Genomic DNA, 23,605 nt, shown 5'->3' on the forward strand with positions numbered 1-23,605 from the left:
ACAGAGTTTCTATATATTCTCCCAAACCCCTTCTAGCTTAAAATATTATTATCTTGAAACTAAAAAATATCATGTTCTCAAATGGGTCCTTGATTTGGAGAGCTGTGGCTATGGTAGGGCAGAATCTTTGTACCTTGGCTCGGAGTGGTTTTGAAGGTGTCCTGTTCCTATTTTTAGTTATTCATAAATTGCCAAATGTTTGATAAGGTTTTTAAACAATAGAAAATGTTTTTGCACTTTAAAAATTTTCAAAAAAAAGATCTGGAGATAGATTGGGCTACACCAAATACAAATAAAAACACCTTCAAAACCACTCCAAACCAAGACAATAATGTAATTTGAATGAATTTAGAGGTTAAGGAAGGTAAAATGTCTATTTTAGAGTTTAAGAGGAAAAATAGACCATGCCAATTGCCAAGTTTAGGGATAGTTTAGAAACTTAAATTCCTCTGGGATTCCCAGTGATTGAGTGGAAAACTTGCTCATTTTTTCACTCAGTCACCGGAAATCTAAGAGGATATTTAAGTTTCCAAAGAACACAGTTTTTTTCCAACTTAAATCCCACCACTAATCTGATTCAGAGCCCAAGTATGTAGACTCATGAATATAAAAAAAGTGTACCCAAAGCCTATGAACAAGAAATCCACAATGCAGAGAATCGTATACCTGTTGGACTGGTTTGGTGACAAAGGAATTGAAGGGGGTCCATGTGAAGGAAATTGAATAGTAAAGGATTTCCTGCCCATAGATCCCCTCGCATCCTCTTCAATTCATTTGTCATCAAACCAATGCGTCCTCACATCCTCTCCAATTCATTTGTCACCAAACAAATACACTGTGTTAATCATTCTTTTGTAAGAATCAGACTTCGTCGTGAAAAAAAAATAAAGCAATCGTTCAAGGTAGATCTGACCTCTTGATTGAATTTTGTTGAATTGATTTTATCTCGCTTTCAGTCAAACGCGAAGATGTGGGCAAACAAGCCGCAACTATCCTATAATGATCACAACTATCCCATAATGATCACGAGAGGGTCTTGAAATTACTGCATGACTGGAGGGTTCAAAGGGTAAAGGTCTCAATAATTATTGAGTCCCCCAACTATGAAACCCACGCTGTGAATGGGTTATTTAGCACACTCAAGTCCACTAGCTACTGCCATGCAACAATGCAAGGGATCATACTCGTGCCTTTCAGAGTGGCAGAAGGGGATAGTTAGATGTGAACTGCCTGCATCTAGATAGAGTAATCACGGATCAGCATGCCACTGCGAATATGTACTGTAACACAGGTTCCAATAGAGCATATACACAAATTTCAGAACAGGATGCCCAGAACATTTTTCAGAACAGGAGGTTTCTGTGAATAAAGACTAAATGATTTGACATCTAAAACCGGATAGCATGAATCATCATACAATAGTTTCGCTTTGATGAGTAAAGTGTTCCAGCTTGTTCATGTCAGACGCACATACTAAAAAAAGATTGGGAAAGTAACGTAATAGACCTGAGCACATGAATTTTCGCACTAATGTTACAGCGCATCAAATCAAAAGAAAGAAGATCGGAGCATGGCAACTGACAACCCCAAACTATGATTTTTTTCAAAGATGGAACACCAAACAATGTGATTGCATCTTGAGAAACCATGCTGATCCGCGCGGCAAAAAGAAATCCTAGAAACAAGTTGAAATCCTCATCTTTTAAGTGCGTTCATCCTGTCCCTCAGGTAATACAGCTTAGCTCTCCTGACTTTCTTCCTGTCCAAGACCTTGATTTCTTTGATGTTTGGTGAGTAACTGAACGAAAAGGAGAAATCACATCAAGAAAATTGCCCGAGCAAACAGTTGATAGCTAAATTAGAAGAAAGGCATGTGGCCACTTGAACAATGAAAGATGACAGCAGCAGCCGGCAGGTTTCCTTTCGAACCGTAAAATAAAATTTGATGAAATCTCGAGTCAATCTATTATCGTATGTGCATTGTCATATGTAACGATATCTTTCCATGGTTACGCTAGCTCTAAATATTAGAAGTTGAATGCTGAACGAAGCACAATGATCCTGATAGTTAGAAAAGGAGAGAAAATACATATAAACTACTAATTCTAATGCAGAGCAAAGAAAGAATATGCTACAAATTCAGAACTGATGTATGAGCATAACTGGATAACGTGTTTATGAAACTATAATCATACTAGGATGCTTGCTAACAGGGCACAAGCAGTTATGTCCATCATTCAGCAAAGTGGCCAATCCGTACATCATCACTAACTTGCTTCAGGGTCATTAGCTATGTGTCATAGCATGGTTAATTTAGTATTCATGGATTTATTACAACAAAAAAGGACGACCAAACATGACCACCTGAGCACAGTTTTCCCAGTTTTGCAAACATCCAACTAAATTTCTCTTGCAGGAATCACCCATACCACATCTATTGTTTAACTGGCCTTAAGTTATCAGAGTATATTGTGAGGTTATGCACAAACAGAGAACAGGAACTCCATCATGACGGACAGGAAGAAAGGCCCACTAGATAGTAGAAACATGAAGTTTAGTGGCTGTGCCGTTGTGGAACAATTATCAGGTATCAATGAAGAAGTTAATTCTGGCAGCACAAGGATATTAAAGAATCTATATAAGTACTTCAAGCTCAGCATCATATGTTCCAAAACAAAGCAGCACATGTTAAAAGTATATATAATTAAATTAGAGTAAAGGAGCACATGTTTGGATGACTTACAGTGGAAAGACAGACTCGACTCCCACGCCAGCCACTAATCTACGCAATCTGAAGGTTGTATTGATCCCAGCGTTGCGCCTTCCTATGACAATCCCTTTCAGTGTCGACTCGCGCCGTTTGTTCTCAGGAACTTGCTGTTCATCGACTCACAGGAAGGATCAGTACCAGAAACCTATAGGAACAGCGCTAAAGCAGGAACACAAAGAAGTGGTATTACCAATCTCATCTGAATGATACATCCAGGCTGCACATCAGGAATCGCCCTCTCCGAGCGGACCTTTTCGACCGCCTCTTTGTTCAGGATCTGCATGGTCAAACAACAAGCAGCTTGATTGTTCCCGTGGTGATTTTGTAACTGTCACTGGATGTGAGGTGACAATACAGTCCCTGGGTCCCTGCAAGTATGTAACAGCTTACATACATTCATAATGTGTCTAGCGGTCTTGTCAGGCCTCTTGAACTTGATGCGCGGGGGGTGCTCAACCGCAGGAGAGGTGGAATCGTCCGAATCAGAGGCAACCTCAGCAGCATTTCCCGCCGTCGACAGACCCCTCGTCGCAACGAGAACTTTCGCGCAGAGACCGAATCCGGAGGCGGCAGCCGGAACGCGGCCGCCATCACGCAAAATGGTCCGGCGCTGCACAGGCTTGGGTTGATCTACCCCGATCGGACGAGCGAACCCGCAAGGATGCCTGAGGTGTCTGACGGCCGAGGACGGCTGCGCCGCCCCCGGATGAACCGCGGCGGCCTCCAGGAGCCTCGCCGCCGCTCCACGGCTTCCGGCTCGGCAGACATTCCGGACCAAGGACTGCATCCTGAGGCCCGTGCCCTGCGAAGAATTTGCTCAGTAAACCAAGGGCGAAACCAATCCAGCATAGGACCTCCAAGTTTGGAGGCTTATCAAATAGGAAAAATAGCTTTTAGGTTAGGGTTTCGGTGCTCAACTTCGCACAGCATGCAAGGAAGGGAAGAGAAGGGATGGGAGTACCTGGTGGGTGCTCGTCGCCGGCGAAGAGACCAACGAAAGCCTCAGCACCTGGCTTGGGCGGCGGTGGCGGCGGAGGGATGCAGCGGACGGAAGGGGGGGAATGCAGTGCATCGACGGCCGGCCCAGTCAGTGTTGTTGGGCGCAGCGAGAGTGCACCCGCACGGGCCTTCTCCTGGGCCGGTTCTGTTTTCCCACACGTTAAATTTTTTATCCTTCTTGATTTGGTGGGACACTGTAACTACAGTAACAACTCCTGGAGCATAAATAAAGCTTATGTACAATGAGCTACACGACCAATGTGCTAATTCTGAATGTTTACATTGTGTTCAGACTTCAGAGTGTGATTTCCAGGTTCACAGCCATGCTTCAATTATTTCCTTTGATGGCGTTGGCTAATCTATCACGGTCTGAAAACAAAAGCAATCTCTCTAGATAGATAAAACTTGTCGCCAATTAAGCATTCCCACCTGCGAAACGAGCATGAGTAATCATCCCAAATGTTTTGCACAATTGTCACCAAAACGTCTTTGATCAGGTAGGTCAGACGCAACACAGATGAACTTGTGCCGCAGTTTGTGAATGACGTCTCTCTTCCGAGGAATTCTTTTGGGGGGGCAAGCTGAAAACAGCAGCTAGTTAAGAACAAGAGTTTGAAATTAACATCTGTAACAACTAACAGAATCATAATTTAAAACTTAAGAATCTAAATTTATGACACCGTCAGACTCGAGTTGCAAGAAGAGACATGTGTATCGCATATTCACATAGCATCTATATTCATATATGTGTTACAAAATGGACATAAAAGAGAGCAGGAGGATAAGTATTAAGCATGAATTCATAGCTATAACAGCATTTTTTAGCAAAAATAGTAAGGATAGCAGTACCTGACTTGGTATATAACAGCACAAAAGAAAAATAGAGTTCCTTCAACAAAGTATGCAGACGGTGGCACACTGCTCGCTCAAGGTGAGAGAGCAGGGACTTCAATGAGGAGATGATGACCGTTGCAGTTCCCGGTGTTTGCCTTCGTCTTGAGCCTCTTTGTGCTCTCCGCAGAGAAATGGAAGAAACATTTCTGGACCGCGCGTGTTCGGGTCACTGGACGACGATGTCCTTCAGCTTGCCAAAGGGTAGATGGATTGCCACAGGGCAGGTGTCGAGGAACCATCTGTCCAGCACTGGCAGGCGGCGGCGGTGTGGAGAGCGTGTACCCTCCACCTCCATCGCTGCTGCTGCGATGGTTTATATCTGACCAGGTGTTTAAGAAGAGCCAGAATGCGGCTCCATATGCGAGGCCATAGTTTAGCAGCAACAGCATGGCAGTGAAGATGACATCTGCGAGCTCGCTAACCTACATGGCCAGCACAGGGATGGAGCCCATGAGTGCTTCCACATTCAGCAGCCTGTTCAGCAGGAAGGACAACACGACTGATAGTGACCTCAGGAGCCATGGAGTCAGGTGAACGATCTCTGGCTCTGACGGCACCATGTCCAGTGAGCTTCCTGACTCTGGCTGGACCAAACGCGTAGACATGATTTGGACACTGCCAAGTGGAGCCTTCCATTTTTGTCATTATGGATTATGGTTGCCAGTTGCCACTCCACACTGCTGAGTAACCAGCTTATAATCTGAGACGCCCACATAAGTGTGCCCAACACAACGCTTCCTTGTTACCGTATCTGATCCTCTGGTAGTGGTATGCAAAGTATGGCCTGATAGTTTTCTGAAAATGGAAGCAAAGCAATCACCATTGTTAGTTGGGTTCTCTTCCAGCAAGAAAATTCCAGAGACATAATGCATTGTTTTTTTCCTACTACACATTTTGACAGATAAATCCCAACATATTTGACGTCACAGATTTCCCATGAAAAAAAAACATATGTGGGTTTTTTCTAAGTTATCCCATCCCCATCGTTTTCCATGAAGGTCTAACAGAGCAGTATCACTATTTTATTAATATAGGTTATGAGCTACTGCAGTTTTGCATAATATAATGGAAATAAAGATTTAATACCAAGAAACTATACAGACACAGTAATCAATTGATACACGAAAAGGACAAAGAAAAACAAATACTCCCTCCGGTTTCAAAATACAAGTCGTTTAGGACATCAACACAGTCTCCAAAATATAGCTTTGACCAATGTTTTTTTGTTAAAATACAAATAAACTCTTAATATATTTATACTTTTGTAAAAGTATTTTTTAAGCTAAATCTATATATACGACTATTAGATTTCAAAACTAAATAACAAAATGGTTATTAGTAGTCAAAATTTTATATGTTTGACTCAAACCTTGTCTAAAGCGACTTCTTTTTCAGGACTGGAGGGAGTACATTGATTGTGGGATAGGCTAAAGCTAGAGAGCAGAAAGAGCAGCTAACAACAGTCCCCTGTGTGACCATGTCCAAAAAACTACTGAGATAGTAAACATGCATTACACTTGACAGCCTAGAGCCTACTCAAACAATGTCAAATAAATCTCTACTACTTATTAAGACGGTAAGGGGTAGGCTGTCATTCCGTGTTCTGTCATTCCCATTCCCGCACTGCTGCCATTCTGTGTTCTGTCATTCTCATTACCCCCTCCCCGCTGTCTTTCTCATTTCCCCCTCCCCGCAAATCCCATTCCCACATGCATCCCACGCCTAGCTAAAATTAAATTAAAAAAACACAAATGTGGCTCCAATGGGATTCGAACCTATGACCTCTCAAGCAAATGTGCTCGTAGCTACCACTACACCACATGTGTATTTATGTCAATATTTGTTACAGTAAAAATATATACTACATCTCTCCAAAAGCCCACCTGCTACCTTTGCACAATATGTAGTAGTAGATAATTATCAATGAGATTCCTGAATTATATTTTTGGATGGAGGGAGTAGTATTTAAAAAAAGAGTCTCGCATGCAATTTCTTTTGTTTGAATAATGTTTTCAACTTAAATTCTTTTTTATATGTGTGACATTTATTATCCGTAATATTTTTCCATGGGTCTGACTTGTGAGTCATTTTTATAAACCAACGCCAAAGATGAATCCATGTTTCTTACTTAGAAACCCTGAACAAACACCACTGGCAGGAGGCGCTCGTGTTGGCATCGCTCATCGACGACGAAAAGAAGCTTGGCGACTGCCAGTTCGACCTCTGGAAGCAGTACTACGTGACCGCATGTGTCGCTGTGTTCGGCAAGCTCCGGCGCAGTCGTCGCTTGGACGCGGTCCAGAGCAGCTGCACCGCGCTGTCCATCTTCAAATAGGGGGACCTCATGGTCGTTGCCAACGCCGGCAACTCTCGGGTTGTTCTGGGCACCGCATCCGACAACGGCACCGTCACACCGTCCAGCTCATCATCCACCTGAAGCTCAACCTCCCACGTAAGTCACTACTGACCGGCCATGAATTCTTGTGCGCTGGGACGATAGTCGTTGCTGACGTTGTGTGAGTGTCCTCGAACAAGATTTATGTAGAGGAGTAGCACATCTGGTGGTGCAACGACTAGGTGTACTACCTCGCTGATGAGCCCGGGGTGCACTTCGTTTGGCAGCCCAACCAAGAGTCATCGGTACTCGCCATGTCGTGCGCCTTCGACGACTACTATATCAAGGACTATGGCGTCATAGTTAGAATGTGAACCCTAACCCTAACAGGGGTTGGGTGATATATTGATAGGCTGAGTAAACTGGGCCAGGCCCATTACAGAGGGGTGAGATGGTCATTACACGGGGAAGACCCCAAACCCTAAGCGGGTATTCTAACACCCCCCCGCAGTCACAACTCTATCCTGTACAGATGTTGAGACTGGATCGAAAGTCTAAAAATACACTCGACGGTAATCCTTTGGTGAAGATGTCGGCGAACTGCAGTGTGGTGGAGACGCTGAGAACCCGAACGTCACCGGCAGCGACACGCTCGCGGACGAAGTGCAGGTCGATCTCCACATGCTTCGTGCGCTGATGCTGCACGGGGTTGGTGGAGAGGTAGACCGCGCTGACGTTGTCGCAGTAGATGAGGGTGGCACGCTGGAGGGGACTGTGGAGCTCGTGGAGGAGCTGGCGCAGCCAGGAGGCCTCTGCCACGCCGTTGGCCACGGCACGGTACTCGGCCTCAGCGCTGGAGCGAGAGACGACGGGCTGACGCTTGGCGGCCCAAGAGACGAGGTTGGCGCCCAGGAACACGGCGTAACCGGAGGTGGACCGGCGCGTGTCGGGACAGCCAGCCCAGTCAGCGTCGGTGTAGACCACGAGCTCCGACGTCGGGGATGGTCGGAGAAGGAGGCCGTAGTCGAGGGAGCCGCGGAGGTAGCGCAGTATCCGCTTGAGCGCGGTGAGATGGGGCTCCCGTGGAGTGTGCATATGCAGGCACACCTGCTGGACGGCGTATGCGATGTCGGGCCTGGAGAAGGTGAGGTACTGGAGCGCGCCGGTCAGACTCCGGTAGGACGTCGCGTCGGCGACCGGAGGCCCGTCGTCCTCAGAGAGCTTCGCCTGAGTGTCGACAGGCGTGGAGCAGGGCTTGCAGTCAGACATGCCAGCCCGCTCCAGGATATCGATGGCGTACTGGCGCTGGTGGAGGAAGAGACCCTGGGACCGGCGCTCGGCGGTGATGCCGAGGAAGTGGTGTAGGGGCCCCAGGTCCTTCATCGCGAACTCCCGCTGAAGGGCGACGATCGTGCGGCGTAGAAGGTCGGCGGTGGATGCCGTGAGCACAATGTCGTCGACGTAGAGCAGGAGGTAGACGGTGTCGTCGCCGCGCCGGTAGATGAACAGGGACGTGTCCGACTTGGCCTCAACAAAGCTGATGGAGGCCAGGTAGGAGGCGAAGCGACTGTACCATGCCCGTGGCGCCTGCTTGAGGCCGTACAGGGACCGGTTCAGCCGGCAGACCAGATCCGGACGGTCAGCGTCGACGAAGCCGGTGGGCTGGCTGCAGTAGACAGTCTCCGTCAGAGTGCCATGGAGGAAGGCATTCTTGACATCGAGCTGATGGATCGCCCAGTCGCGGGAGAGGGCGAGGGAGAGGACGGCGCGAACAGTGGCGAACTTGACGACGGGGCTGAAGGTCTCGTCGTAGTCCACTCCGGGACGCTGTGTGAAGCCCCGAAGGACCCAACGGGCCTTGTAGCGGTCGAGGGAGCCATCCGAGGTCAGCTTGTGGCGAAATAGCCACTTGCCGGTGACCACGTTGGTGCCTGGTGGACACGGCACCAGGTCCCAGGTGTGGTTGGCCAAGAGGGCCGCGTACTCCTCCTCCATAGCACGACGCCAGTGTGGGTCGGCGAGGGCAGTGCGAACGGAGGAGGGCACCGGGGAAGCGTCGGGTGGAGTGCTGGACGTATCAGCTGCCAGGATCAGCCGGTCGACGGGGCGAAGAACGCCAGCGGCGCGCCGAGTCACCATCGGGTGGACGTGTTCGGGGTCGCGGTGGATGGCGACCGGGTGGTATACGGACGGCTCGGAGCGGACCGCCGGAACGTCGAGAGCGGCGGGTGTGGCCGGCTCGCGGCGGTGATAGACGACGGCGGGGTCGGCGAAGCGGGTCGCGCTCGTCGACGGGCCCGAGTCGGGGGGCGCGGAGGTAGTGGCGTGGCCGCGGCGGTGGTAGACGAGCGTGGGGTTGGCGAAGCGAGGCGTGGTCGACGGGGCCGCGCGTGGCGCAGGCGTGGTCGACGGGGCCGCGCGTGGCGCAGGCAGGACCGACGGGGCCGCGCATGACGCAGGCATGATCGACGTGGCCGCGCGTGGCGCAGGCGGGGTCGACGGTGCCGCGCGTGGCGTGGAGATGGGCGCGAGCTGTGGCGTCGTGGCTGCACGAGGAGCAGGTAACGGCGCAAGACGGGGCGCCGGGGGTGGGGGGGGAACCGGGTCGGACTCGAGGAGGGAGTCAAGATCGGTGGGTGGGGTGGAGCCTGCAAGGGGAAACACATCTTCGTCGAAGACGACGTGACGAGAGATGATGATGCGGTGGGAGGTGAGGTCCAGGCACCGATACCCCTTGTGGTCAGGGGAGTAGCCGAGGAAGAGGCAGCGAGTGGAGCGAGGAGAAAGCTTGTTAGGGGCGGTAGCGGAAATGTTAGGGTAGCAGGCACAGCCGAACACGCGCAGATGGTCGTAGGAAGGGGTTGTGCCGTACAGGGCGAAGTGAGGTGTAGGGTGGCTCACCGCCTTCGAGGGAAGACGGTTGAGGAGATGCGTGGCGGTATGAAGGGCCTCTGCCCAGTAGGTGGCAGGAAGGGACGCCTGAAAGAGAAGGCATCGGATCATGTTGGTGGTGGTGCGAATCATGCGCTCGGCCCGGCCGTTCTGAGCAGAGGTGTAGGGACACGAGAGGCGCAACTGGACGCCGTGAGTGAGGAAGAATGACCGAGAGGCGTGGTTGTCGAACTCGCGGCCGTTGTCGCACTGTAGGGCACGGACCGGGCGCTCGAACTGGGTGGATACCCAGGCGAAGAAGTGAGTGAGGGTGGTAAACATGTCAGACTTCAGTCGAAGGGGGAAAGTCCAAAGAAAATGGGAGTAGTCGTCCAGAATGACCAGGTAGTATTTGTACCCGGAGAGGCTAAGGACAGGAGACGTCCAGAGATCACAGTGGACAAGATCAAAGGCCTGAACAGCCCTAGACGTGGAAGTGGAAAAAGGAAGACGGGAGTGACGGCCGAGCTGACAAGCATGACAGAGGCGCTCAGAAGAGCCCCGAGTATAGGATATGTCTGAGTGGCTGGAAAGCTGGGACATGACTTCAGGTCCAGGGTGCCCGAGGCGACGGTGCCAAATGGCGGAGGAGGTGGTGGTAGTAACAAGAGCATGTGATGTGGTGGTAGTGGTAAGTGCAGGAGATGAGGCTACTCTGGTGTGGGGAGTGGAGGGCAAGTGAAGAGAATAGAGGGGGCCAGAGCTGTCACAGCGAGCGAGCACAGCATGTGTGGGAAGGTGGCGTATGGTGAGACCCCAGGGGTCGAACTCCATAGAGCACTGGTTGTCACTAGTGAAGCGACGAACCGAGAGGAGGGGATGAGTCAGTCCGGGAGCAACAAGAACGTCGTTAAGGCAGAATGGTCCAGGAAGAACTGATGCACCTACTGAGGTGACCGGGAGGGTGGAACCGTTGCCGACGACGATGGAGGAAGGATGTGAGGGGTGCGGTGGTTGGGAGTGAAATAACGAACTAGTTGTGGGGGTAGTGTGGTAGGAGGCCCCGGAGTCAACCACCCAATCGACGGGAGAGGGAGACAGAGGGAAGGCCGCAGGGTGCGCGGAAAGAGCTAGAGGAGGAGCGCTGGCGTGGTTGCTAGGAGGCGAGGGGGACAAAGGGGGCTCGATTGCCAGGGAGGCGATCATTGTACGAGGGAAGACAAGGGGCCCGGACACGTGATGACCGGCCGTGGGATGGATTTCAACACAGTCACGGAGGACAGGGCTCATGGCGTGATCGAAGGCCACGAAGGTGCCCTGGACAAACTGACCATCGTGGAGGAGGACACGCACGGTGAGCCCGGCGAAAGGGGGTGAAGCCATGAGAGAGTGAAGTGAATGGCGAATGGTGTGGCAGAGGGATGAGCTGCTCACAAGTCACAAGCAGACAACTAGACGAGCAGGGCAACGCTGAGACGTGCGGCCAAGCAGGAAGCAGCGACAGCGGAGCGCCGGAACGGGCGGCTGGAGCGACGGAGTTTGCCGAGTCCGAGGCTCCGAGCGGCTGGAGCGCCGGCAGGAGCGACCTGCGGCCGAGCGGGCAGCTGGCAGCCTCCGGACAGCGGGCGACCTCCAGGCGCTTGGGGGCGTCGCAGGGTGGCTGGCGTCGGAGCCCGGGAGGACCTCGTGCAACAGCGCCCCGGGGAGCCGCGCCTGAGCGGGCACGCCTGCGTGAAGACGACGAGCAGGGCAGCGCTGCTGCAGGGAGGGGACCGGGCGCGGCAGAAGGGGCCAGCGACCTGGCGGGGACGGCGCGGCCCAGGCGCGACTTCACCAAGCGACGGCTGGGGTGCTGGCGCGAGCTCGCTCCGGCGGCACCTGGACGCAGGGGCAAGCGAGGCCAGCAGAGAGGGCGCGCGGCGGGATCTGCAGCAGGGTCGGGGCCAGCACAGGGCGGGCGCGGGCCAGGGCGGGGTCGCCGGAGAGGGGAGTGGCGACCGGCGGCTGGCTGGAAGGGAGGGAAGAGGGGTGGCGGCTGGTGTGGGAGTCAGTCGGCGGCTTGGAGGAAAAAAAAACAGTGTGGCTCTGGTACCAAGTTAGAATGTGAACCCTAACCCTAACAGGGGTTGGGTGATATATTAATAGGCTGAGTAAACTGGGCCAGGCCCATTACAGAGGGGTGAGATGGTCATTACACGGGGAAGACCCCAAACCCTAAGCGGGTATTCTAACAGTCATCTTGGCACCAGAGGTGACGCAGAGGAGGACCGACAACAATGACCACTCGCCATCGTTGGGGTAGCTTTTGTGCCGGCCTGCCTTTAATTCTCTTCGCAAACACATACACTTGCTTTTTTGTTTAAGCAAGCGTGTATGGTGGTGCGTACCTGATGACTGACAATGTACGAGGGAACTTCTACCGGCAGGTGTGACACGTGCTCTTCAATGATGAGACCATGCAAATCGTGGCATATATCGAAGTCTGCATGATACTGATGGTTGCAATGGAGTAGTGAAACAGGTAAATTAAAATAACAAAATTTATGTATGGCTAGGATTACAAATGGATTATGAAATATTTTTTATAACAATATAAGACACATTTTGTATATCTATACTACTATAACTGCCTCCAGTCAATCTGGATCGTCCGTATCTGCTGCCCACGCCAGCGTGCATCCGGATCGTCCAACTATTGCGAGCAACTAGCTGTCGCTACTCCGCAAGTCCACATCAACCACCTCCCACTCCCTTGATCGACGGAGCCGTCACAACGGCGCCTATGGCCAAGCCTTCCGTCCAGACTCGTTTCGTGTTGGATTCGATGGCAGCGGAGAGGGTGAAGGTCGCTGAGAATTGGGAGCGGGCGTTGGATTCGTTGGAGAACATGAATCAACGCCTGGGAAAGTTCGACAAGGTCCAGCGCCAGTTGGTGGAGCAGTCGGAGGTGGCGGCGCAGGCGGCCAAGCAGGCGGTGAAGGAGCGTTCTGTTCTGTCGCGTCAGGTGGAGGAATCTGGGCGGTTGCTGGCACGGCTACAGCTGGAATCCATGGCGGCGGAGACGAAGAAGTCCAGGAGGAGCGGATCCACCAGTCCGTCATCTGGGTCTTCACCCCCTGTTCAGGTATGGAAGGGTCCTCAGAAGGGTGTTCAGCTCAATCCACTGCCTGGGATGTCATTCCCAAAGTTTGATGATGTCGATCCGAGAGTTTGGTTGGACAAGTGTTTGGATTACTTCCATATTTTCAAGGTTTCTGAAGCTATGTGGGTACAAGTGGCGTCTCTGCACTTGGAAGGGTTTGTTGCTTACTGGTTTCACGTGCATAAACTGAAACAGAGAACGGACGAGTGGAACCATTTTGCTCAGGCTGTGTTGAACAAGTTTGGCGCAGACGAGTATCCAAAGGCGATGAGGAGATTGATGGGTCTCAGGCAGACGGGGTCGTTGGACGAGTTTGTGCGGGCGTTCGAGGAAGCACAGTACATGGTATCGCTGCATAACCCCGAAGTTGGGTGAGGTGCTCTTTGTCACTCAGTTTATCAGGGGTCTAGAGTATGGTTTGCAAGGGGCGGTGGAATCTCAGATGCCCACCACTTTGGATCGAGCAGTACTAATTGCCAAGATGCAGGATGAACTGAATGATCAATACAAAGGAAGGTCGACAAGGTTAGTGTTCCAGTCGAGGTCCTCGTCCACAGTAGTCAAGGTCAAGGCGATCAGTGGTACTACTGATAAGGGTGCATGAAGGTGCGGGGTCTTTTGAAGAACATCACGCCAGGCAAGCAAGACGCGGCGACACTCTCCTCCATCGCCTGACCCCTCCTTTGTATGTATCTAATTAGGAGTAGCTATATATATACACCAAGGGTCATGCAGTCCCAAATTTTCATGATCGTCTCGTGTCCCTAATCCAGTTTTTAAATATGTGCATCTTTACTTTACTGTTGTGTGTGCAATCTCGCGGGGTGGTAGCCTGGCAGATCTTTCAACATGCTTTTTAGCTAGCTGCTCCTCCTCCAAACGACACGTACTGTGTGCAAAATTAAGCTAAGATCCATCTGAGTCAAACGAAGTTTTCTTATGTTAATGAGAGAGTCAAATGAAAGTTGTCTGCTATCTGCTTACGTTTAGTTGCTATTATATGCACTGATCAATCATGTTATTGTCTCCCGTTAATTGGCAAATGCTAATTAGCAATCGAGGTTTAGCCATCGTCCGTCCTCCAACTTTTAAAAGAAAAAGAAATAGATCATCTTTTTGTGATATATCCCAAACGATTTAAGTCTGTAATAGGATGCAATCATTAGCCAGGGATATATCAAGATGACCAAGCTCAATTATAGTTAATTAAATGGTAAGTTGCGCTTTATGCCGAACCTACCTTTAGACTGCTCATGGTGGAAGATCACAGGGGCCAGACCTAAAGGTTGCTTTTTGGCCGCTGAGAGAAATAGAAATAAGATATACAAAGCAGACAGATGGGTACACCATAAATTCTTCTTAACCAATTTTTTCATTGATATTAATCTTGACATTTTTATTAACAATGTAATGTAGCTCCTCGTGTGGCCTCTTTCTATTGAACTATATCGAATACTGGACAGGAGATGAACTGTAAGACATTTTACCCAAGTATATTATTACTACCATGACATATGTGCACATCTACAGTCAATGTTACATATGATGCTATAAATATTTTTTTGCTAATTTGCAGGATGACATGACACATTTTAGAAAAAATTGGCTGCTATATTACTATCTTCAGACATGAACAAGAGAAAGGGGTGTCTGTTATATACAAATATGAAAAAGAAGTTGACACGGGAAGCCCCTCTGATGTTTAGATATTAGAAGTCCTACAAATCCTAAGAAGAGAAAACTACTCCGTGCACCTGATGATAGCGAAGTATTGATGAAAGATGATGATGGTCCCATTACTCAAGCAGACTTAGAAAGGTGGTTTGTTCATGATTGGGATAAAGGAACTCCTATAAAGGTATCGACAGATGAGTGCACCAACGACTTTTTAATGAGTGGTCTTTCCACAAAGGATATGCTCATGACCAAAGCCAATTTAATAGATGTTCTATGCGATTACATCATGGCAATCCAAGACGATATGACATTACAGTAAGTGCTCATTGTTTTATCTATTTTATGTATACCAACTACGTATAGTCTTGATATAGACTTTCGTCATGCTACATCACAGGATGACATGGGTGCGAAGTTTCAACCCTTTTAAGATAGACATATCTGTCAAAGACTTGCAAAATATATTAAGGATAACTCTAGATATGACTCTAAAATGTTTTGACATGGATGTTTGACTGCTTGCCAATAAAGATTCACTATGTCAAAAGGTGAAAAGATAAAGGATATAAAGCATTATATGGATATGCGCTTCTGGGTAAGTTTGTTTCCAATCAATAATGTAGCAATATATAGTATCTACCTCTAATCCTCATGTGGTCATGTATATATATTTATCCAGAGAATGGTTAGTTTTGACAAACTTTCAAAGTACCACGAGGACCCTACAACAGAAGAGCTAGCCAAAACACTCAACTGTTGGTCATCAATGAACTATTATATCACTGGTTGTAAATATGTAAGTATGTGTTCATTTCGAATGTATTTATAAAAAGACACTTCTTTATAATCCTAATGATTGATGTTTTGCAGGTTCTTATGCCATGGAAATTCAACGAGTGCTACGCCCTTTTCGTAATTGATCATGGTAAAAAGCACATAACTTTTATCGACTTTACACCCACTCAAGATTGGTGTAAGCATATGCCATACAAGAGGTTCGTGGAAGCGATTATCATGGCCTCAAAGAAATAAAAGATTACCTACAGCAAGAAACGTTCTGAATGGTGGTGTTCCAATTTACTTAAAAGGGTATTTTCTCCGTACCACGTACCTTCTCAACAATATAGATTTTTTCTATGATAACCATTGTATATAACATAGTTGGCCAAACATTATTCTATAGGGTTAATACCAGCTACCCCGTTCTACAAGCTATGGTCATGTGGGGAAATGGTAGGCGAATGGAATTTGTTAGGGTGAGTGGAGTACGTTTGTTTCATGTTCAAACATATATTCCAGTTACATAATACAAATTTGATTTGACGTTCTATTCTCTTATGTCTTTGTATGTAGGATGCAAAGATTCTTCGAAGAAACTTTGTGATTGATCTATTAGGTTATGAGGACAATTCATCAACCAAGTTATCAATATCTCTACAAAGGAATAGATTAGTGTACGGTTGTCGATATATTGTTCGTTTTCATGTAATTGTTGTGCACTCGCGTTTTATTAATAATTTGTGAGTCGTCGCAACGCACAGACACCTAACTATCATATATATAGGTCTGCATAATATTTATGGTTGCAATGTAGTGGTGAAACAAGTAGATTAAAATAACAAAATTTATATGTATAGCCAGGATCACCAATGGATTACAAAATCTTTTCTCATAATAATATAACACATTTATATATAAGTTATCATGATATTATATGTTCCCGTTGCAACGCACGGGCACTAACCTAGTGAATAACAAATGTTTGGAGTTTTCTCATGCTCCAGTAAAAAGATTCTCAACTTCCATAAATGATTGAACAGATTTACCAGAGCTGTCTTCATTCATGCAATTCAGAGGTTGGCCAGCTGCTCCTGAGGCAACAGAGGTGCTAGCATGGTTTAAAAGGCGGCTAGGCGGAACTAGGCGCCCAGCCACCGCCTGACCGCCTAGGCGACTTAGGCGGGCGCCTAGGCGACGCCTTAGTAGCTGTTACAAACAGCTGTTAGCCTATAACAAAATACCAAGCAACTAAAGTACCAAACAGATGTTACAGCTCATAAACTAGAAATCATCACAAATTCACAATAGCACAATAGTGGATCTGAAATAGCCACAAAGTAGTTTCTAAAGGAACAATAGCAAGTCACAAAATTTAAAACAGCACAATACCAAATCTGAAATAGCCACATAGATAGTTTGTAATGGCATAATTAATAGTAACTAGCTGCAGTTAGTAATGCAGCAAATATGCTAATGCAATCTAGCAATAGCTACTCTCCCGTCGCTCAAAAATCATCATCAAACTCTCCTGGGATATTGGGTGCCTCCCCTTCTTCACCATCATTGCCACCATTAGATTCATCTTCACAATCTGTGATTTCTGCATCATCATGTGGAACATCATCTTCATCTTCCTCTTCAGCCTCTGACATATTTTGTGCAGCAACAGAATTTCTTCTTGAATACACATTATGGGCCCTTCTTGGTAAGTTTCGGCCACGAAGTGCTTGTGATGCTCCAATGGCATTATCCACAAGGTCCCATGTAAGGTCACACTCACACCCACGCCCACCTTCAGGGACTACATGCAAAGAATCAGCCCACTCATTGTCCCAGTTGAAGTCCTCATGAACCAATGGATCAAAGTTTTTCCCCTTCTTCTGGCGTAGTTTTTGGAACCTAGCCTTCATCTTTCAGTTGTAGGAAATGAAGACAATAGAATTCAACCTCTTATGCAACAATCGATTTCTTTTCTTTGTATGGATCTACAAAATAAGAAAAGAGAAAACACTTGGTTATTTAATCCTGAAATATTGGATACAAAAGTAGCCAAGTATGTGGATGAGGACTTGAGGAGGCACACATAATAACTTACAAATTCAAAGGTACTCCAATTGCGTTCACAACCTGATGAAGACGCACAAAGACTCACCAAACGTCTAGCAAATCTCTGTAACTCAATAGCACGACCACCATACGAACGCCACCACTCAACTGCAATAACATCACAACAATTTAGCAAGCTACTAGCAACAACTAGTAAGTAGTAAACTAGTAACAGCCACAAACACTTACGTGGGGTCATAGTTTGTAGGTTATCTTTGGCCATCTTATTTGAAAAAGCTGCTCCTCTAAGAAACTCGTAATCCATTGCTTGAGAATTGATCTTGTCTCTAGTTTCCTCATCATCTACCATTCTTGCAAGCACATCAAGAAAGCAACCTCTTAGCTGACCAACAGTAGCATCATCATCATTTCTTATGAGAGGATGCAGCTTTCCTGGGTTCAAATACATTGCAGCCCCATACAATGGGTGATCCATCTGTTTCTCCCAACGCCGTTCAATTATAGTTATGATTTTCTTGAGTAAAGTCTTCTTGCTTTGGACAGCAAAGCTTTGATTGATCTTTTCCTTTGCACATTTCATCAATGCTTGGACCTCTGGCATAGCTGGCCTCTCATCTCCATCTACCACCCTAAGTACAATAAGTAGTGGCCCTGAAGCTCTAAGGCAATCTTCTACTGAATTCCAAAACTGTGTGGAGAAGACAATGTTATACACATCCAATCCAGCACTTGTCTTTGACAATCTGTTATCAGTCCAAGCTGTGCTTGCAAATAAAGCCTTCAAAGCATCCTTGTGCTTGTACAAGCTCTTCAATGTGAGAAAGGAAGTAGCAAAACGAGTGGCGGCAGGCCTCACAAGATCAGCCCCACCAGTTTTCTCTCTCATGGCAGCAAGAATTCTCCCATGTCGGTATATGAAAGTTGTCACACGCCTTGCACGTGCAATTGGTTTCTTGAATTCCTTCAAGTTTCCTATGTCCTCCAACATTAGGTCCAAGCAATGTGCAGCACATGGACTCCAAAATAATGTAGGAATCCTATCCATTAGAAGCTTGCCTGCAGCTTTGTAATTGGCACCATTATCAGTAACAACTTGTACAACCTTGTCTCTCCCAATCTCATCAACTTTTTCTCAAGCAAATCAGCAAGCATGTATGCATCATGTACTTCACTAGATGCATCAACGGACTCTAAAAAGTAAGTGCCCTCTGGGCTGTTCACTAAGAAGTTAATGAGATGGCGTCCCCTCCTATCAGACCATCCATCAGACATGAGTGTGCAACCATAGTGTTTCCATGCACGCTCATGTTCCTCCCTCATTGTAGTTGTTGACTTCACAGCCTCTTGTAGCAATGGCTCGCCTAGTTGGTAAGGTGTTGGAGGCTTATACCCTGAACCAAACTGTGTTGTGGCCTCAATTGCAATCTGAAACTGCCTAGCTGCCGCGGCATTGAAAGGTACACCACTCATAGAAGAACAAAGTCCACTGCATGTCCACATAGTGTTTGTCCTCCTTGCTTTTTGCACTAGCCAAGATTGTGGGCTGATAAGAGCCTGAAAGTCTCTCATCCACCACCTCCTCTGGTGTTCTCCGCAACATCTCAACTACGGACTTGGCTGTCTTTGGCTGTGCTTTACTATTTGCCTTAAATTGCAAGGTTGATTGTCTTTTTTGGCTGCTGTACCAGAACTGGGCTGCACCTTGGATGCTTGAGACTCCACAGCAGATGTATCATTCGCCCCATCTGCTGCTGCCACCTCCACCACTTCATCATCTTCTTCATCTTCATCTAGAAACATTGGTCTTTTTCTCTTGTTTGCCTCCAAATAACTTGTCATCTCCTTCCTTAATGCACTGCTAGCCTTGGGACATAACTTTGCATCTCCATATGCCCCTGCCAAATGTTGCTTTAACCTCTTTATTCCTCCACTAACAACCTGACCACATAGGGTGCATTCCACCTTATCTTTATTTTGAAGATCCAGCCAAAATCCATACTTCCACCCTGGATCAGTAGACTTCCGTGGCTTCCGGGTAGGATCGCTCTTCGGGTCGTACTCACCAGCCACAGAAGATGGAGCTTCATTTCGAGAAGACATTAGGTTGTCGGTTGTCGCTGGTCGCTACTCGCTGCAGTCTTGAGTCTTGACACTTGACAGAAACTATTCGCTGGCTCGCTGCACGGTCTACAAACCAGGGGATGAGCAGCAGCAGCGCGCCCAGACCCTAGAGCAGAGAGCAGCAGCAGCGCGCCCAGAGAGCAGAGCAACAGCAGCAGCAGCGCGCCCAGAGACCGCGCCCAGAGCAGAGCAGCCAGCCGCGCCCAGAGCAGAGCAGCAGCCGCGCCCAGAGCAGAGAGAGCAGCAGCCGCGCGCCCGCGCGTAGGGAGTAGCCGCGCCCGCGTGTAGGGAGCAGAGAGCGCGCGAGAGAGAGCACGTGCAGGGAGAGGGAGCAGACAGATTTGCCGCGCGCAGGGAAGAGTTTGTCGCGCGCAGGGAAGAGGGAGCCAAATTTGCGGCGCCCAGGGAGAGCCGCGCGCGCACAGAAAGCCCAAAACGCGAGGCCCAGTACAAACCCTAGCCCAATACAAACCCTAGCCCAATACAAACCCTAGATGCTAAGGCGTCGCCCAGGGAGGCTAAGGCGTCGCTCGGACGCCTACTACGCTAAGGCGGACGCCTACCTCGCCAAGGCGGACGCCATACGCATTTTTACCTGGGCGGCGCCGACGCCTAGCTCCACTCGTAGCCTGGACGCCTAGGCGACGCCTAGGCGACGCCTTTTAAACAGTGGGTGCTAGACTGGTTCTGAAATTACAATGACATGATGAATCACATGAGTGCAGAAATAGTAAAAGAACAGTGTCGATAATAGTATGCAATTTTTATGTATTACCATGCCAAATTGTTTGTGATCGTGCTTGAAGGCAATACTGGAAGCAGTGTTCTTAAGGCGGTAAGGCGAGGCGAGGCGTTGGACTGCCACCTGGACGCCTAGGCGAGCATAATTCTTCAAGCGTCTGGCCGCCTAAGCGACGCCTTAAAAACACTGACTGGAAGTGCGATGCAAGGTCCTCAGTTAATCCTTTTTTAAAAACTCCTCTGTTAAAAGAACAATCAAACAAAGATAAATCGGTGCATCAGACACCAATATTATCCTCAAGTTAGTAAGAACTTGAAAGATAGATTGCTAAGATTGAGTCCCTTTCGAGTTACGAGAAAAGAAAGGGCACAATGGTTCCAATGCCTCTACTCCTTAGCACAAAGAGGTAAAAGGACCTCTACTCTTCTTTAACATCTTCCTAAGTGAGACAAAACACTACAGAATCAAATAAATAACATATGTAAAAGAATCTGGAAAAAAATCCAAAGCGTCCATTCAGAAAATTGTAGCTCAAAACCTCAGACAACTTCTATCTAGGAAATTATACAGCATATCAAATTTGCTGTATAGAAGTACATCCAGTTATAGTAGATCAAACCTCAAAAGCGAGCACGTGTAAACAAATATCTCTAATTTCTAAGCATGTAGACAAAGTACCAGCAAGTAGCATAACAGTAAAAAAAACATATTACCTCTTCCATGATGCAAAGAATACAAGTTGTTAACATATTTTCCTTAAATGAAAGCCATGATCCCAAAACAGCCTATTGGATTCCAGCTTTACTGTTACCCACCGAAAGCTTCATTCCATTTCACTTCCTCACTACTAGAGAAATCAGTATCTGTCATGTCGTCAGACAAGCCTCCATGCAGACATCGGTTTAAGCAATAATCTTTTTCAATTGGACATATCTCATATTCTGACTCCAGTAAGGAATGAGTTGGAATCATATTTAGTTCCATGACGCTCATTAATGACCTAACTTTAGCTAGTTCTGGCCAGCGTTTTGCTGATATATACATGTTCGCAATCAATTTGTAGTGACCCGGGTTATTTGTCCTCATTGCCAACAGCCTCTTTGCAGCCCGATCCCCAATTTCTGTTTTGCCATGGATCCGGCAAGCCTCGATTAGAGTTGCCAACATCGCGGCAGTTGGCTGGAATGGCATCTTGTTAACTATCTCCTCAGCCATACTCAGCAAACCCTCACGGCAGTACAAATCAACCATGCAAGAAAAATGCTCCACCCTCGGTGCAATGCAAAACACATCATACATCTGAGCAAATCGTAGTTGCCCTTGAGCTACCAGCCCAGAGTGGCTGCAAGCTGAAAGAACAGCAACCATAGTTACATGGTCCACCTTGATATTGTTTACAATCATTTCATCAAAGAGCTTCAGTGATAGATGCCCTTCTCTTTGCATTCCATAGCCCAAAATCAATGAAGTATAGGCATGCCTGTCCTGACATTGCATCTGGTCAAACACTCTATTGGCAGTTGCCATCTGTCCAGACTTTGAGTACATATCGACAAGTGAGTTCTGCAATATGTTAGAGGCCCCAAGTCCATGCTTGAAAATGTAGCAGTGCATCTCCCTTCCATGACAGAGGTGTCCAAAACGTGCACTAAGTGAAAGCATAGTTAACACAGTGACATCATTTGGAAAGACAGAGGAATAAATCATCTCTCTGAAAACGAAAATAGCCTCCTCAACCTGGTCCATGAATCCAAATCCTGCTAGCAATGAATTCCATGTTACTATGCTCTGAGTTGAGCATGTTCTGAACAGGAGGTATGCAGATCTCATCATCTGGCATCTGGAGTACATGGTGATCAATGAACTCTCCACGCGCTCAAGCCTATCAAAGCATAGACGAACAGAGGCAGCATGCAATTCCTTGCCAATCCTCAGATACCCACCCCTAGCGCAAGCCCTCAAGCCAATCACAACAGTCACAAAATCCAGCCCCGGACCACCGCATGTCCTCATCTGCGACACCAACCTCATCACCTCACCGTAGTTCCCCGCCTTAAAATTTCCTGCCACAACCGCGTTCCAGGCGACAATGTTCGCCCCAGGAACCAACTGCAGCAGGTCAAACGCCTCGCCCCACATACCCGCCGACACGTACCCAGACACCATGGAGTTCCAGCTGACAACATCCCGCGCAGGCATTCCATCAAACACCCTGCGCGCGTCCTTCATCTCCCCGCACTTGGCGTACATTCCCACCAGAGCGTTCCAGACATACATGTCCAGACCATACCTCCACGTCAGAATGCGCTTCTCAATCCCCCGACCAATGGCGGAATCTCGGAGCTCGCCGCATGTGCGCAGAACCGACGGGTACGTGAACCTGTCGGCGGCCACGCCCAGCGCCAGCATCTTCTGATACGCGAGGATGACGTCGTCCCATAGCCCACGGTCGGCATACCCCCAAATGAGCAGGTTCCACGGGAACGCCCGCGCCTTTCCCGCCGCCCGCTCGACGGAGGCTTGCGCGGCGGGGAGGTCGCCGAGCGCGATGTAGAAGGAGGCGAGCCCGGGGAGCACCGAGGGGTGCGCGCCGAGCCCGAGCGCGACGGCGCGCGCGTGCGCCTGCTCACCGGGGCGGCGGGCGCGCTTGGTCGTGCAGTAGCGTATGAGGGATGAGAGAAACGCGGGGGAGGAGGAGGCAGCGGGTGGCAGGGACGGGTCCTGGGCGAGGGCAGCATTAAACCAAACGGGTGGAAGGCAGCGGCGGATGCGGAGGAGGTGGTGCTTGGACAGCGCACCGTGAGGAGGCGGCCGTGGGCGCATCAAATGGCCGGCGCCTCCGCCGACCTTCGTGGCATCACACCTCGCCGGCGGCGGAGAGTGAGGGGGACGGCGGGAGAGTGGTGCTTTGGCGTCTGGAGCTCTCGGCGCGCCAGACGCCTTGGTGGGCTCACCAAGTCAGTGACACTCCATAGAATGTGAGCGGCCCGTGTGAGCGGAGTACAAGCTCTTGGGCTGGCCCATTATGGTCTTGGTTTCTGCTAATTGTGTTGTGCACTTCTCTATCTACTTCTATCTACTACTAGTTATATGTCTGTGCGTTGCAGCGGGTAATACTTATGCAGCCATATGTCATTGTTTAATAAGGTAATCAACAAGTAGGGTGACACTTTTGTATGTATAGATCATTGTTTAGTGATGTTATCA

The 23,605-nt window shown here is 48.5% G+C and overlaps 1 protein-coding gene and 1 pseudogene across 3 annotated transcripts; both read right to left on the reverse strand.

Annotated features, from left to right (window-relative positions):
• Positions 1-1,402: 1,402 nt before the first annotated feature.
• LOC100384193 (Pentatricopeptide repeat-containing protein pseudogene) lies at positions 1,403-23,314 on the reverse strand (annotated as a pseudogene). The gene is made up of 8 exons (NR_151698.1): positions 21,112-23,314; positions 20,432-20,637; positions 4,619-5,458; positions 3,732-4,350; positions 3,165-3,572; positions 2,961-3,047; positions 2,744-2,877; positions 1,403-1,798 (listed from the first exon to the last, which is right to left on the reverse strand). The product of NR_151698.1 is annotated as a Pentatricopeptide repeat-containing protein pseudogene (transcript).
• On the reverse strand, positions 16,746-19,934 carry LOC118472150 (uncharacterized). 2 transcript variants are annotated; one of them, XM_035959864.1, is made up of 3 exons: positions 17,764-19,934; positions 17,564-17,682; positions 16,746-17,453 (listed from the first exon to the last, which is right to left on the reverse strand). In XM_035959864.1, the coding sequence occupies exons 1-3, from the start codon at positions 18,578-18,580 to the stop codon at positions 17,382-17,384; spliced, it is 1,008 nt and encodes a 335-aa protein (XP_035815757.1). In that variant the 5' UTR covers positions 18,581-19,934; the 3' UTR covers positions 16,746-17,381. The 2 variants fall into 2 exon arrangements, with proteins under 2 accessions (XP_035815757.1, XP_035815756.1); XM_035959863.1 differs by having other exon boundaries at positions 17,564-19,712.
• Positions 23,315-23,605: the final 291 nt, after the last annotated feature.

This window comes from Zea mays, chromosome 6, assembly GCF_902167145.1.
Source record: "Zea mays cultivar B73 chromosome 6, Zm-B73-REFERENCE-NAM-5.0, whole genome shotgun sequence".
Lineage (NCBI taxonomy): Eukaryota > Viridiplantae > Streptophyta > Magnoliopsida > Poales > Poaceae > Zea > Zea mays.

Excerpts from the sequence above, each read along its gene's own strand:
- LOC118472150 (XM_035959863.1), bottom strand. The coding sequence starts at position 18,580 with ATGGATAGGATTCCTACATTATTTTGGAGTCCATGTGCTGCACATTGC. Across the intron at positions 17,454-17,563 it reads ATTGGAGTACCTTTGAATTT|ATCCATACAAAGAAAAGAAA; the intron begins GTAAGTTATTAT and ends CTTATTTTGTAG.